The sequence below is a fragment of the Tachypleus tridentatus genome, chromosome 13, assembly GCF_004210375.1.
Source record: "Tachypleus tridentatus isolate NWPU-2018 chromosome 13, ASM421037v1, whole genome shotgun sequence".
Classification (NCBI taxonomy): Eukaryota; Metazoa; Arthropoda; class Merostomata; order Xiphosura; family Limulidae; genus Tachypleus; species Tachypleus tridentatus.
Window position 1 is genome coordinate 174,586,651 of NC_134837.1, and position 17,522 is coordinate 174,604,172.

Below are 17,522 nucleotides of genomic sequence, written 5' to 3' on the forward strand. Positions count from 1 at the left end.
AAGTAATAGTTTAAAACATCTTAAATTTCTCCAAGTGTAAGAAATATGACATTTTTTCCAGGCATCTCATATTCTGTAATTTATTCACCACCCATCCAATAGGTATGGAATTTAACATCACTTATTCACTAAAAAATTATCATCATTCAGTCAAAGCATAATTTTTATGGCTTTCAGTATTGGTTTCATAGTCATCAAATAAAAAAAAAAAACAAGATCCTTCTTGTCACGTCACTCTTTCAGGATTTGTTATTAGTTCTCTCTTACATTTAATTCTAAACTGTTGATAATTAATAGAAAGCCAAAATGTTTATGTATCAAATAACATATTACATTGTTTTCTAAATAAAGACTTACCAATTTCTCTTTTAGTATAAGCTTTGTTCCTACTGGAAACATACCAACTAGTTTGGATGCAGTTGTAATAGCTCTTGGCACAGTTAGGAAGCCAGGAAAACTGTGGTGGTTATGGACCACTGTCTACTTTTTGCATGATTTTATTCTATATTTTTTTTGCATTATTTAATTAAATAAAAATTATTTTGTGCACCACTACCATTAATATAAAAAAAAAGTAGAGTTAAGTGTCACTGACAGTTAGTAGCAAAAAACTTACCCAGGTAAGTACTTTATTTGTTGTTTTTCATGTGAATTCTTTATCAAAGTAACTAAATGTAAATATAGAAATATCTTCAGATTAATTAGTTAGATTAGATTAAATAAATAATAATATAACAAAACAATTTCATGGGACATGCACACCAGTAATTGTGGGTTAGGATAATGTAGTTCAACAACATGAGGTGAACTCCACATTCCTTTGGGTGATTTACCAAGAACAATACTAAGAACAGTAGTTAAAATTGGTTCAAAGGACAATGAAACAACAAACTTTTAAGCATAAACAGACATATACTATTAGGCATATAAACTACTTATGATAAATAAATATAGCTTCATATTAGATTTGAAATTATTCTAGAAAGAAAAAAACAAAACAGTAAACCACTTGTCCATATGTACATTAACATAAACAAAACTGCTTAAACTTCTGGAAATGTGATTTCTTATTTGTCCATTTAGTGAAAACAGAAATTTGACAAACATCTGTTTATAAATATAAATGACAATTTTCTTACAACTTACGTTTTTCAAACAAATTATTTAAAATAGCAACACTAGTGCAAGATATTTACAGTTTAATGTCTATTATATTTTCAAATATTAGTAATTTTAATGAAGCAAACCAAAACTATTAAAATAAATTGAACTAACTTTTGTATCTCCTGGAGATATCCACTTGTAAGGACCATCATCTTCTTCATCAGGATGTGTGCTATGGGTTCGAATCAAATTAATGTTTGGGGGAATGATCAATGAAAACAACTGTTTGCCTGTCCATAATGGCTTTGGTTTCAGAATAGCTGGCATAGGCATCTTGCCATCCCAGATAGGCAAGTACATAAGTAAATTCATCATCTGGTCCTAAACATATGAAACAAAAGTAGCTTACACTGAACACATATTGCAACACTTTCATCTAATACTAATTCATATTACCATTTCTGTAAACGTTATCTTGTTTTAATACCTAAAAAATATCTTTCTCTCCTAAAAATCTGCTACACTAGAACACTTCTTAATAAATAGTATTTCCTACCACAAATATAGTAAATTAATATTATATAGCCTGGCTAGGTGGAAAAACAGCACTGAATCAAAAAAAAAAAAAAAGCAAATAAATTTGTTGTCTTTCTTTCATATTTTTCAAAGCACTTTCACGAGATAAATTTTATGTAATAAGAACCTTGAAACTTCAATAAGTTTTTTTAAACCAATTACTGTTTCTTAGACTTGGTTGTCATGCTGTTAGTTCATTCCCTGAACCTCAGCTTTAAGAAGTCATGGTGATCCAAATAAGCAAAAGTTATGTTTGTTACAGTACAAGTTTCCAGTTCAGTGGAGAAACATGTGGAGTTTGAAATAAATTATCTATAAAACTTAGCTTGGCGATATGTTAGGGGGTAAAGAGAGATGGTTGTGAACAGTTTCTGGCAAATAAATCTTGTTTTTTTTTTAATTATTATTATTAAGGGTTGCTTTATCATATTTCAGAAAACTACAAAAAGAAATATTTTTTTACGACATAACATTGAAAACATTTAGGCCTAATTAGATCATTTTTCAACTGACTATATATTTCATTTTATTGAAATGGACACTTTTTGTTAAGTCATATTTCCATAGCCTACAAAACTGCTTGAATGGTGAACAATGTCACAGATAAAGTGTTAAAAAATATGTACATATTCATACAAATATCACACATAAAATTAATATTTTAATTGGTAGAAAGATCATAAAGTTTCAAAGAATTTCAAGTGTTTTTGAAATGCAATGAAACCAATAACATGCTTCAAATCAAAGTACTTGTAAATTTTAGTCAAAAGAAAGATGCACACAAAAGGAGAAAAAAAAACCTTTTTTTTTATTCAAGTAAAACAATTGCAAATTATTCAAGAATTATAATATTTTATACAAACCTTTTCTAAGAAAACATCTCTCCTAGTCATTTTCCTTACTGCAGTTAAAGTATCCTGTACGATTCCCATCACAGGTTTATTTGACTGAGGTGTAATGATGTTGCGAGATACCATCGCCAACTGTTCTATCTCAGCTCTGGTTTCTAGTGATTGTGGTACATGAAGATTCATTTCATCTCCATCAAAATCAGCATTGTAAGGAGTAGTCACACTGTTTGTGTATGAAAAATATATAAAGACTATTAAAATACTTGCAAAAAATGACCTATAACTGACACACAGTGGTGTAAAAACATTTTTGGTATATTAGTAGGTATGGGGAACATACTAGTTCAAACTGAAATTTACAACATCAATCTTCTTTGGAAACCTTTAACTGGTTCAACTGTGATAAGCAATGGGCATGGATGTTTGAATTACCTTCAAATATTTTGAAATATAAATAAAGAAATGAAGTGCCTTCTGGTCGAAAGCGTGCAAACATTTAATGTAACTCATTTTTTTATGTTACATTACAGTGAAATTTACTGGCTTGACTTTTTTTTACCACTATAATGAATAAATTATTACATATTGAAAATATGAATTAAATATGTATTTAAATGCTACTGATGTCACAATAACAACATAATTAGTACAGTGTATGTGATGTAGTTGTAAACTGTATGAACATATAATAATGATATTCCTGACATAAAATATGATTCAGAATACAAATACATAATATCTCTCAGTAGGTTACCATACCAACACATATACAATTAAATCAAAAGACCTTGTTCTTTTCCACCTTATCTATGTATTTGTGGAGGGGGTGGGTAAATTTCTGTCGAGTTGCATAGGTAAAAACGGCTGTCATCTTACATCAAAAATAACTTTTGTATTACCAGTGAAAAATAGTTTTGTTAATTAAAAGGTATAATAAGTATGACAACAAATTACTGAACAAGTTGATAACTGAACCATGCATGTGTTGTCTATCAGGCTAATGAAGTATCAGCCTATCACTTCAAAACAAACAGACTACCATTCTTACAAAAATTTCAGTGACAGTATATATTTAATGACTTGGTGGGAAAAATAACAATTTCAATGTTGTGAATATTAACTAATAACTGTAATGATATTTTACACATGTACACTTTTCATAAAGCAGAATCGTGCTACTTTCAAGTTAATACGTAGGAAGTCGCACATTTCTACAAGCTATCATTAATAAGCAGTCTACCAAACGTAAACAGTTTCAGTGACAATGAATATTTAATTATTTCAAAAACAATAACAAGTGGCATACTTGTAAATTTATAATTAAACACAACTGGACTTTAAACACACATTTCATTTAAAAAAAAACAAAATCACTTTTACTGAAAAGTAGAAAACAATGTTTCCATCTTCCTAGGTCATCTTCAGGTCAATACCCATACCAGCTGTTCTGAGACATATTTTTATTTCAAGTGGGTTTCTCATCATCAAGAAGAATCATATTTCAATCTAGTACACACACAATGCATGACAGCCTAAGTTCAAAATCTGTTAGTGGATTTTTTTACACCCTGGGCAGAATACTATAAAGTTGAAAATACCACACAACCCACTGAAAAATAGTCCTGAGGAGCCCTCAGTAAAAAAAAGTGTCTGAGATTTCAATCATTTTGTCATATAGTCAGTTTCATCACTGGACTTTCATGGACTTAATATATTTTTATGTTATTAATTTTTTTGCATTTTATAACCTCCTTTAATTCCAAATACCTTAGTTTAAAAAGAAGAAAACTAATTCCAAAGTACAACACATAGAAAACAATTAATTATATGCAATATTTACATGGACTTTGGTGTAGAAATACTCAATAAAGATGTATTAATCATGGGTACAACTGTCTATAGGATTGGAATATTCATATAAGACTTTTTTTTTTTTAACTTTACCTTAAATTTAATCTGAATGTTGACCATGGAAGAACTTTAATTCTATGCCCCATCATAGACATTTTATGCAAAGTGGGTTGCCGATTGAATATGACAACATCACCATTCCGAACATGTCTTTCCACCTGAAACAAGAAAACAGCCATCAATTTTTAAAATATAGTACCACTTTATCATATTTTCTCCATAATGTTTGTACAGAATTTTGTATTTGAAAATCTATGTAATGTTTTTCAGCTTTTTATGCAACAAGAAAAACCAAACAGTCATAAAATTAGTACATTAATAGCTTGAATTAAACTAAGAAAGGCTGTGTAAATTATAAAATTTAATGAACAACTGACTTTCTATCAAAATTAAACTATCAAGTCATCCCTTAAGTAATGTCCAATTTTAAGTTAAGAGAAAGAGAAAGGATTTTAAATGCTTTTAATGTTATTTAATCAATAATGCATATTCCATCATTATTAATTACTTCCTAACAACAATTCAGAAGCTCCTGAATGCTACCTCTATAAAATGATTGGGGTTTGGAGGAAAACAATGTAGAGAGGATAGTTTTGACATCTTCATATGTTCCATGCTCTTCCATCAAGATAGTTCTGCAAACTTTGGAATAGATAATAATCAGATGAGGCAAGGTCTGAGAATAAGGAGGATGCAGAAGTTTTTCCCAGTCTAGCTCTTCAATCTTTGCAGATGTGATCCTTGCTGTATGGGGCCGTGCATTATCCTGGTGTAATACAACACCTTTATGATTGATCAAAGCAGGCCTCTTTTCTTTCAGTGTAACATTCAAGCACTCTAACTGTTGACAAGAGAAGTCTGATGTAATCATTACATTGATTGGCAGCAACTCAAAGTGAATCACACTAGCAATATCCCACCAAATGCCTAATACGACTTTCCTAGGGTGGGGGTCCATTTCAGGCTGTGCTTAACATTTTCACCTCCAGTCACTAACCTGTCCAAAAAAGGTAAGTTATGTTCACAAGTGTGCAGAGAAATGCAAATGTCCACTCTTGCTCTTAGGTTGGCCACTGTCAAATCATGAGGGACCCATTTTCCAAGTTTTGACACCTTTCCAAGCTGTTGCTAATGACAGTGAACTGTTGAATGGGTCAAATTAAGCTTCTGTGCTAGTTCTTCAACTGTTACAGCACAATCTTCATCAAGTGCAGCCAGCAGCAAGTCATCATTAAATTCAACAGGACAACCTGAGCATGGCACATCACTTAAGCTGTAGACATCTGATCTGAACTTCTGAAACCACCTTTGACATTTTCTTTCATTGAGAGAGACTGCACCATAAACACCTTGAATGTTTTGAGAAGTTTGTGCTGCACTCTTGCCTTTTTTAAACTTATAAAGCATTATATGCCTAATATACTCCTCACATACATCCATCTTCATAGGATTTATTTGATTAATGATCTGAAAAAGTGGAGTTATGTTAGTTTCTTTTATTTGTCTAAACATTTTTATACACATCCTACTATATAATTTAGTCATTAAAGCCTTTTACAAAGACAGAAATGATGATAATGCACTTTCTGTGTTAAATGTTCAGACATTACTTTTGGGATGACCCAATACTTAGTTGATTAAGTCTTTCAATATTATTAACACATAAAATAGTCACCACATCTGATGAGGTACTCACACGAACACGTAATTTATGTACTGAGAGTTAAGAACCGAGATTAAAACATTATGATTAAATTTACTAACAAAAACATTATATCTTAAGAACTAGAGGTTTAGAATTCTTAGAACATACTTTATAACCACACTGAAGGTGGAGGTCACTAGCTTTTGGATGAAAACGTAAATCAATTCTTTCACCATTGTCTCGAATAATATACTTTGCTCCAGGATACTGGCTGTTTCCACGTCTTACCAGTTCATGCATCCTTAAAAAAACAAGTTATACATACTTTTCAGCGATACAAGTTAAATATATCCCTACTGTAATGAAATTAGACTTTTCCAGCACAACGTATCCAGTCACATAATAGCAAAATTTCAATTACTTTGACAGTTGGAATAATCATAAATCTAAATTTTAATTAGTTGATTATTTTTGTAACACTCCAATTTAATCATTATTTTGAGTAATCAAAGAAAAAATAACTGTTCATTAATTAACATTTGACAACTATTTAACTGCAATTAGGATTAACCAACTGTTGGAATAATCTGAAACCATAAAAAGTAATGGTAATTGCAATTAGTTAATTGCTTTGTGAAAATCATGTTAATAACAATCTAAATTAATTGTTGGAATAATCCAAAACTAATAAAAGGAAACACCAATTTTGATTATAGTTTTATCCTCCTACTTAAGGAAGTAGGTGCACTACAAGTATTAAAAAATAAAAATGACCAACTTTAAGTTCACAATTACATAAAAACTAATTTGAACTATGTTACATTATAAAATTAATTTTTTAAAAAAGTGATATTTTCAATGCATTTTAGAATAATTTAACATCATATGGCAATTACTAGTTTTATGATGAGATTAAAATACTGAATTAAGTAATTTTTTGAAATCTTTCTCCAAGCTTATTTTTTAAAAATTGTTATTTTTAAGACATTCCACCATCATAGTATAGATTTATTGGTAAGTTAATAACACAAATCACTCAAATTTCAAAAACCAAAATGTGTTACATTCATTACAGTAGTCCTATTTTTTATAAAAACATAGGTGAAACCAGAGAGCTAACAGAGTTATGTAACTAAATATAAGCCAAAAGTTCTTATGAAGCAGACTTTTTTTTATAGCCTCTAAAGGGCTAAACACTGAAAATGGCAGCCTACATTTTATGGCAGTGTCAACTCCAAATCTAATTAACCCTTTGGAAAGAGGTCACAGGTCAAAGGCCACATTATCTTGTTTGTTGTATTACATTCAAAATTTTATCGAACTACTGTTTTATACATTTATGTCAATAAGTTTGGAATTAAACTGTAGATTATAATTCAAACTTTAATACTAAATATGAATTAATTTCTTAATTTAAAAGTAAATATAAAAATAAAATATCTGAATATAGATTTTTGTGAGTCATTATGTCAAATGCAGCACTGTTGATGTCAAAATACTGTCTGTAGTTTCGTACACATTAGAAGCTCATATTACTAACAATGATAAACTAGAATATAAAGTAAAAACCACATCTTTTTATTTTGCTGCACTAACCCCATTCAACTCTTTCCACTTTTTTTTTTTAAATGGGCTCTTATATACTCTTACTACAGCATATGACATGAATAATCAAACAACAGTTTAGAATGTCCCCAGAATGATTTTGTCAGCCATTTTAATCTGTAAAAAGGACACACATTTTTCTGACCCAAGTTTTCAAGGATATAGACTGTGTCTTTAGGCTGCTTGAAGCTTCATATTTTTAAAATCTACATCTACCTCAGTTACTAAGCTTAATAAATTATAGTGAAACTCTATGGCATCAGTGTAGTTATTTATGATTTTATGTTTATTCAACTGTATATACAAAACCCAAAAAAAATTTTGTACATATCCTCCACGAGTGAAATTTTAAAAGGCTTAGAAAAATCTTATTTTTTTTATGCACAAAATACTTGTAATCTTCACTAAAAGTCAACCAAATTTTGAGAAGATATACACGTTACATCAAAAGTTATAGTGTTAATATATAACATGTGCAAACAAGTAGATGAACATGCATATATTATACCAAGCCCATAGTGAAAGGATTAAACCATCTGGGTCCATGACTACACTGTAATGTAACAGGCATGTTTTAGAAACATCACTATTTTTTCTTTTGGTTTCTTTCTAGGAGGTAGGAAGATCACAAGGTCAACTCCACTGATATAAATAACTTTACCTATTAGCAATGAATTAAAAATTAGTCTGTCATTGTACATTTACTAAACAAGTATTACACATTTATATACACAATCAAAATAATTAGTTGTACTTCTATATGGTCCCTGGAAATATTTTGTTTCAAGATTAAATAAAACTAAAACTAAAAATAACAAATATTTTAAATTCTTGCTTTTAAAGTTTTTACATAATGCTGCATTAGAGCCTACAGATTCCATAATTATTCTCATGATTCATGGTAAGTGCATGTTTTACAGACATCATGACAGTACAAATTGCAAAGCTAAGTGTTCCTTATGTGATGTCAAGGAAATAATAAAAGTGTAACCTAATGAATTCACTCAATCTCTAAACACATGCTTCTCATTTATCAACCAAGAATAGCTCATAATCTAAAGAATTAAATGTGACAATGTTCTTTTGCTACCCCCAAATACAGTATCAAAAAATATAAAAATAGACAATTTCCCCCAAAAATACTCACTTGTCAATGTTAAATGGTGTCACTATTTCTGGAAATGTCAAATTTTGTGCAATTGAACGTGGTACTCCAACTTCATCTATTCTTAAATTGGGATCGGGTGTGATAACAGTTCGAGCTGAGAAATCTACTCGCTTTCCCATGAGATTACCTCGAATTCTCCCTTCTTTACTTTTTAATCTTTGCTTCAACGACTTTAGAGGTCTTCCAGATTTTTGCATTGCCTATAAGCAATTACAAATGAATTATATGCTGTAACAACTTTTTTTCCCTTAGAATATAGATCTAAACAATATTCTCAATAACATTTATGGTTAAATGTCACTTATGTAACATATTACGAACATTAAGTACATACACACACACACACACATTAACAAATTAAACATCTGACTAAGATTCATTTAAGTACAATTTTTTAAAAATAATTTAAGGATGCTACCAATCTTGTTTGATTCTGGTTTGTGCCTATTTATCAATAATCTTTGTTTTACCTCAAACCATTATCTTGAAACTTTCATCAGAGGTTCATGTTTCAAGGAGTGTTCTTTTACACTAAAACTGGGTAGATCTAAATACATATGATATTTATTTTTTGTCTTCCAAATATCTCACAGTAAATAATATACTTATAGACTTACACCTGGGACATTTTGCTATAGTTGGAAAAGTTGAAGAATGTATGGATGAAGAATTACTTTGTGCCAAAACGGATTACCTTTAGGTGATGGTCAGTAATCATGTGACCAGTAAAGGTCACTTTATTAACCCCTAACAGTGATTGTCTTAGTTTTAATTTTTACTGGTAAGTTATCTATTCTTCTCCTGCAACTAGTTATCACATTGCTTTTTCTTACTAGTCATTTCTACCTTACCATCATTAATTTATCTTTTTTTTTCATCTTATTACACTGTCTACTGTCTATTGACAACTTATCATATTATTAATCTTCTGCTAGCATATCTTGATCAGTAATGGCCAACAGCTGCACTCTTCAACCATAAAGTATTTATTAATCAATCTATCAGTGTTTCACCATCCTTGAGAACCCTCTAATATGTTTATTATAATTACATTATTTTGTTTTTTCTGTTTTATATGGTTGTCCTGTTCTCAGTATCATGAACTCCTGTCAGTTAAACCCTGCTGCATAGCTAGAGAAAGTTGGTTTTTTCCCCCTTGCTTATTCATGATTTGACAATCAAAAAGAAATAAACTACCAGAATAATGACTTAAGTTTCAAAAGGAAATCACAGAAATGACAATTAATGAGAATGTCACATATCAATGCCAATGTCCTAGATGTAAGTCTAAGTATCTTGAATCTATCATAAGATCCTTAGAATCACAAATTAAGGAACATTTAAATTTTAGATTTATCAGTTTTCTAATATTAAAGAATATTCCTAGAGACAGATAAGTGATCTCCCAACTGTAGGATTCAAGGTTATAGCTCAAAGTGAACACACAAATTAAGGGTAGATTGAAGTATAATGAGCAGATGTAAACTGGAATTAAACACTGTTACCTTACTGAGCTATTTCCCATAGTTTAAATCATCAAATCAGAGGTTTGGATGGATTTTGAAACATATCTCATTCTTTACGTATGGTGTTAATTTTGTTGTAAAATTGTTACAATCTATTATAACATGCAAAACAGCATTCTGTTACTTACCCTAGGCAAACCAGGAAGTTCATTATCAACAAGTGTTGCTACATGGAACTGAAGCATTTTAATATTTTCAGCAATAATGTGAGCTGCTGCTCCATTTTGTTCATTCCTGATCAGTTCATTGTTTGCCTTCACTATATCAGCTAACTTGTGGGTCAGATCATCCTGAAATATGACCATCACTTTCAGCAATTTTAAATTTAAAACAAAATATGTAAATATTATACACTTTTCTCAATCTACCCATTAGACTAGAAACAGTTTATCATGGTTTATACTGATCTAAAACACTTTTAAAAACTTAGTTCATTGTCAGTACAAACTGTTAGACCAAATATCGTTTTTTAAGTAATCAAATCATCAGTTACTTCTGTTCAAAACTTTGAATAGTATGGGGGACAAAAATATATTATTTTGTATAACTATTATATATATCTGAAAACTACATGATCTGTTAATTTCAATCTAGATCCAAATAAGCATTGGATCTGAGATATCTGACATTTAATAAATGTTGTTTTTTTAAACATTTTTCCACTTATTAACTTCTTAACTAGGTACTATACAACCTCTTTGTTCATTGAAATCATAACTACTGCATATTTAACAAAATTTAAAACTAAATCTGGTAAATTTATAACATTCCTGATTTTTTTATGAGCTTTTACTGAAAACATTTTGAGGTTCTTGTACCAAAAATATAATATTACAAATGATAAACTTAGTAACTTGTGACACCACTCAAATGGTGGTTCTTCATTATGTTATATATTATTAATAAGCCTAAATATATAAAAATATATAAATTTCACACACTGCCTGCTAAGAATTCTTCAATACTTCTTACTCAACCTCAAGTGTTTTAACAAAATTTGACTTACCTGATTTCTTGCTGAACCAAACATCACTACTGCTGGCCTCACTGGTAATGGTGGAACAGGAAGTACTGTGACCAACATCCAATCTGGTCTAGCAAAACGAGGGTCCATTCCTAATATATGACACTCCTCATCTGAAATGTGCTTGAAAATTTCCCACACCCTCTCAGCAGATAACTGAATTTTCTTTTCCTGGGAATCTTCGTTCACATGCTTCCATTCGGCAGTCAAGTCCAAGCCACTTTTACGAATTTTCGGCTGATAACGCCCACAACCTCCGTGGCCCTAAGGCAAAATACAGAAGCTGTTCACTACATGAAATTCTCAGTAAACATAAAAGTGACAATTTATTTTTTAGATAAATTATAACTTTACTATCACAAAAAAATTCTCATTTCATTCTTCTTATAAAGATTAAAATATTCAATGATTCTAACATGTGATTCTACCTTGTATTTAATCAATAGCACAAATAAATTACATTGTCTACTGTCTGGTTTTAGACAGAAATAAACTTACCATAACTTAGGTAACAAATAATACCACAGTTAAAAAATAACTTAGTATAAAAACATTTGAAAAGTAGGTGGTGGTGGTTGTTTTCTAGCAGAGTCAAAACAAGATACATTTCTTATATTCCCTTAACATATCCAAAATCTTCTTGAAATGCTATTAAAATCAAATGTTTTTGGATGCATTGGAAGTTTTCTTATTTCAGTAAAATATGTGCATCCTCTGTGGTATGGCAACTAGCTTCATAATATAATTAAATAACTAGCAAGACAACATATGCATTGATCACTAATAGGTTACTCCAATAACTTTGATGGCAGAATGGTTCTAACTATGCAACATGCTACTGAGGATAGCTTATTAATAATAGCACTATTTAAATCAAAATATGAAAGGCAATAAAACCAAAATGACCTTATTCCAAAAATTGCATGTTTTCAAATTTTTGCCAGAATTTTTGATAAGAAATAACTTGTACAAACTTTGATAGAATATTTGGCAAATTTATTTTGCAAAGATTACTTTCCCATTGTGATATAAAGTCCTTCATACATTATATTAAAAGGTTAAAATTCAAAGAACTTGTGTAGAAATTAAAATATTAAAATCCACAAACAAATGTTTCACAGCTGTAAAAGAAACCATGTTTCAAACATGGTTTCATGTCATCTTCCTGAAACATGAAGAATAACTTTTACAACTATTGCTCAGTTTAACTCAAGATTTTAACTTTATATCATACAAAGCATTGTTTGCTTGTGGATTTTGATACCGTCATATTATTTTCATATTCATTCAAACAACTGCTATTAAATATTAAATATTTCTGATAAAAACAATGCTCAGCCATAATACTGGAACATTCAATAAATTCTGTCAAATGCAGCAGTGCAGCAAAAATCAAATGCAGCCAAATGCCAAGGAAAGGGGATTGAAAACAAGTAAAATATTTAAGCTGATCAAACGAGAGAAAAAAACTTTTTTTTTATTTTGACCCAGTAAACTAGCTGTTAACACAAAACACCAGTCCTTTATTATTAAACACAACACAACACTTAATGGTATTATGCGCTTCAGTCTTAAAAGAAATAATAAAATTATGCTTTAATTTACTTGTAATTCATGCCATTTATGGCCAAATTTCATGTAAAATTAAAGAACAAGGAATGCAATTTGAAACAACTAAACAAAATAAATAATTTTGAAAAAGTACATATTGCACTTAGAATCATTCATTAGTCAGCATACATAAACAAGTAACCAAAAACTGCCCTCAGTAAAAAATTAGAGTGACTGACATTTCAATCACTTAACTCATATTATGTCATATTCATCACGGGGCTTTTGAAATTAAACTAACTAATGGTTTTGAAATGTGTAAAAAAAAAGAAATTTAAATTTAAAGAAAGTTAAATTTTCTTATAGTTTTATGAACAAATTTTCTGTAACTATATTCAATGCATTTCAAAACTAGCCAAGTTTATCTCATACACCACTTTCATTCTGGACAAACTATAATATATATTAGTACTGTTAAGAACAATATACATGCACTAGATTATGCTCTCTGAAAACACCTGTATAAAAAATACATGATTGACAATTCTAAGCTTCCAAAGATATACATACCAGCTTTTTTGTGGGTTCTTCAGCATGCTGCTGAGCTTCACTAATCAATTTTGTGTCTATCTCATCGCCCCCTTCACAAATGTTCTTTCCTTTGCACAGATCATAAATATGAGCCAGTCTTTTCCTTGGCTGGCCTTTGGACTTGGATATTATTTCCTTGATTTTTGGATTATTCTAATGCAAATGTATGCAAATAACTTTGAGACATCTTGAAGTTTGGTAAAAAAAAAAAAAAAATTTACTGTATTTTCTTGGAATGAATCAGTTTCAAAACTAAAACAATCATAAAATGAACTTGTTAGTATTAAAAAATAATTAAAGAGATAGACTTTTGCTCTCTATTATTAATAAATTCTGCATTTACTTTTGCATGGAAATTTCATATATAACTTTATTCACTACTAAAAGTTTCTCTCTAAAACTGTAATAAACCATTAATTTGTCTCACTACTAAAACAAAAACTTACCGGGCTGACAAGTAGTTTGGAACAGTAAAAGCATACACATCTTAAGGTTTTGATGGTCTTAGTCAGGAATCCTACATGAAAAACAGGCTTGGCCAATTCAATATGGCCAAAGTGGCCTGGACATTCTGTCATGTTCCCAGCACACGTCTGGCATCTAGAATGCCTATCAATCACACCCTGCCGAGGATCCATCAAGCCACCCAGTTTTGGCCTACCTCCTTCATAAATTTCAGAATAGCGAATTCCACCTTCTGTGACAGACATGCGAAGCTAAAAGAAATTCAAAATGAGAATAAATGTTTGATACATTCTAGAAATATGTCAATATGGCCTTTAAACTCAGTTGCTGCTTGATGTAGGTTGCTAAGCCTTTAAAAATTTCACACATAGAAAACATGAAACAAAATATTTTTCAGGTTTTATATACACAGTTGGATAAACAGAAGTATTAAATTACTATAGAATTCCACTATAATTTATAAAGGTCAGTAACTAAGCTGTATTTAAGTATTAAATAAATATGAAATTTCAAGCAGACTACAGAGACAACCAATCTCCTTGAAATTTTGGTTCAAAAGAATGAGGCGACCTTCTAAAACATTAAAAATTGCTGAAAAATCACTAGGGGACATTCTAAGCTGCTGATTGGTTATTCACGCAAAATATTGAAATAAGTGTACATATAAAGGACCATTTCCAAAAATGGAAAGAGATGAATGGGCCACTGTGTTTGATTCAGTACATAAGCCATATCTCAGACAAATATAAAGATATGAGGTTGTTATTTGATATTCTTGATTGTCAATATTGGTAATTTGAGTTTCTAATTTATATAAAACTGCAGACTTAGCATTTTGACATCACAAGCATCTAATTTTAATCAGTACTATGTTCAGCATATCAAGTGACTTCCCAAAATAGGTATTTAGGTGTGATCATACCAAATATTTAAATTAAGAAATTAATTAATGCATAATAGTAAAACTGGATTATAAATTAGAATTTGATACCAGACTTATTAACATAAAAATTCATAAAATAGTAGTTCAATAAAAGTTTGAATGCAAGTCAACAAATAGAATGATGTGGCCTCTGATCTTTGATCCATCGTGATAGGGTTAAGTAGATTTAAAAACACTAATATCTTATCCAAGTTTAAGACCAATTAAAAGATATACAAGGAAATCCATATAATGGCACTTCTATGTTTGTGTCAATAAAAAGTAATGCAATTGTCACCACATCTAAAACACAGATATTTGAAATGTAAAGCACAATTATTAAATTATTTTGAAACTAAATGTTTCTGAAAACAATCAAAATTTGTAAGAAAATGAATATGTCACATCATACAGTAATGAAACTCTTGCTTATATGTATGGTACTGAAAACATTATTACATGACATGCGATCTCCAGCATTGCAAAACTTTTATCCTGTGTGTACATAGATTTACAATTTCTTGTCATGGAGTACTTTTTTCTCCTTTCATAGGTACAGAAAAATTTGGCAACTGAATTTGCTGCACATAATGGAGCAAAATGAAGGTGAAGAAGTCACACATAGATTCAATGTTTACAAAGTTATAAAGCGATTAACAGAAACAGTTCTGTTTTATCAGTTTTTTGAGCATTTACCAAGTGTTCAAGCAAAAAGACTCATTTATGGCCAACAAATTGAGAAAAACTTATAAAAATAAAAATGTTCTTGAAGTGATGCTATTTGTTTACAAATACACAGGGTGCAAATATGACATCACATACTAATCTAATTGTTTTTCATGAATTAAAGATACAAAGTGATGAATGGCATCAGAAACAGTTTTGTATTATCAGTTTTTCAAGTAACTACCCAATCTTCTTGCAAAAAACTGTCATTTGCAATATTCTTAACTTCATTTATTGAGTTTATTATACTGTATTAATTTTTTACGTGACTTATTATACCCTTCCAACTTGTATCGTTCCTTGAGAAAAATTATATTGTGGAAAAAAGTATTTTTCAGGTTTTCAAAAACAAAAAGTGAACACAACCAAATGAATGGTGTATGGTAAGGTAAAATGCAAGCTCTTGAGGTTCTCCAAAACCATTAATCCAAACATAGTTTTAGATATTCCTATAAAATCTAATAACACTGTTTACCCACTCAATTTATTTTAAGATATTCTGCCTTAAAATATTTTATATATATCATTAAAAAGTAATATAAATATAGTGTATCCTACACCAGCCATCCTGAGATACATTTTTACTTCACGTGGGTTTTTGATCATCACAAATATAAAGTGTTAACCTCATATACAAGTTACATATGTACTCTTCTCAGACAATACATACAACTTTTATTAAGCCAGTCCCTAGCATGCACTAATCTCTTAGCTTTTCCCAGGTCAAACTATACCAGAAGTCTCCAATTTATTTAAAAAATCAACAACCACAGTAATTTCAATGAAACAAAAATTATAACTAATTAAAATTAATTTACTATGCTTACAGAGAATGCAGACAATACAAAACCATGATAAATTAAAGTACTTGAAAACATGTAGTCATGAAAGGTTTCTGATGTAACATGCTTCAAAACTGACCATGTATACAAGAAAAAAAGGAAACTTATGGTAAATGTACTGCAAGAAAAACAAAAGTTTCCAGTTTTAAGATATGATCACATATTTGAATTTGTTAAACCAAAAATGAATTCTGTTTAATTATACTGTTTTTGGCACCATCATGTACAAAATTCCATTTTCAAATCATTTCAGCTAAAAATCAATAACATATGCAAGTAGCTGTTTGGTACATTTATATGAAAAGTAATTTTTCTTTCCAAATGAAGAATTCAACTATGCGACATAAAAATCAAAACAAAGTTCCACATATGAATATTTCAATTACAGTTCTATTTTGCACATATTTGAGAAAACTGATACATTTTTTTTAATTTCATGTCATTTACTCTCATAAAATGAGAGGGAATCCTTAATGTGAGCAACATTTGAAATTCTTTTGGGCAAGATCAGAGTAAATTAATCTACAAAACCTTTATTTTCCTTTTTTTTATTAGCTACATTTTTGTGCACCACTAATACAAAGCAAGGAGCACATATATACCTGATTCAATTTTATTACTTGATGAGGATTTCTACCAGTTCTCCTTCAATTTGAAGTTTTTTTAAGCACAATTAAAGTAATCCATGAGATTTTTGGTGTGATCAAACACAATCAAAAAGGTTTGACCTCCTGAATACAAATCTATAAGCAGATCTCAAATTGATCAAGAGATGACAGAGTTATGAGCTAAAATTTTGTGCTTGACTTTTGAAAAAACTCCATTATTCTATGAACCACTATACTGCTGCTAAGAATTCAAGATGCTAGGCTGGAAAAAGTATTATACCAACACATACAACTCCAAAGATATACTTGTTGTATTTCATAACTTAAGAAAAAAAAAACACCATTAAACCAAATGTTTTCTTTCATGTATAGACTGAAAAAAATTCACCATCTTCACACATCAGTTC

General features: G+C 29.9%; 1 protein-coding gene across 2 annotated transcripts in view; it reads right to left on the minus strand.

Annotated features, from left to right (window-relative positions):
- The window catches only part of Polr2A (RNA polymerase II subunit RpII215), a 43,970-nt gene that overhangs the window by 19,892 nt on the left and 6,556 nt on the right, over positions 1–17,522 (minus strand). For both annotated transcript variants that reach the window (XM_076480301.1, XM_076480300.1), the window contains exons 3-11: positions 13,999–14,268; positions 13,532–13,705; positions 11,393–11,674; positions 10,515–10,676; positions 8,840–9,060; positions 6,256–6,388; positions 4,476–4,600; positions 2,544–2,754; positions 1,276–1,485 (exon numbers count right to left, since the gene is read on the minus strand). In XM_076480301.1, coding sequence (XP_076336416.1) covers positions 1,276–1,485; positions 2,544–2,754; positions 4,476–4,600; positions 6,256–6,388; positions 8,840–9,060; positions 10,515–10,676; positions 11,393–11,674; positions 13,532–13,705; positions 13,999–14,268 — 1,788 coding nt within the window. The remainder of the gene's footprint in view (positions 1–1,275; positions 1,486–2,543; positions 2,755–4,475; positions 4,601–6,255; positions 6,389–8,839; positions 9,061–10,514; positions 10,677–11,392; positions 11,675–13,531; positions 13,706–13,998; positions 14,269–17,522) is intronic.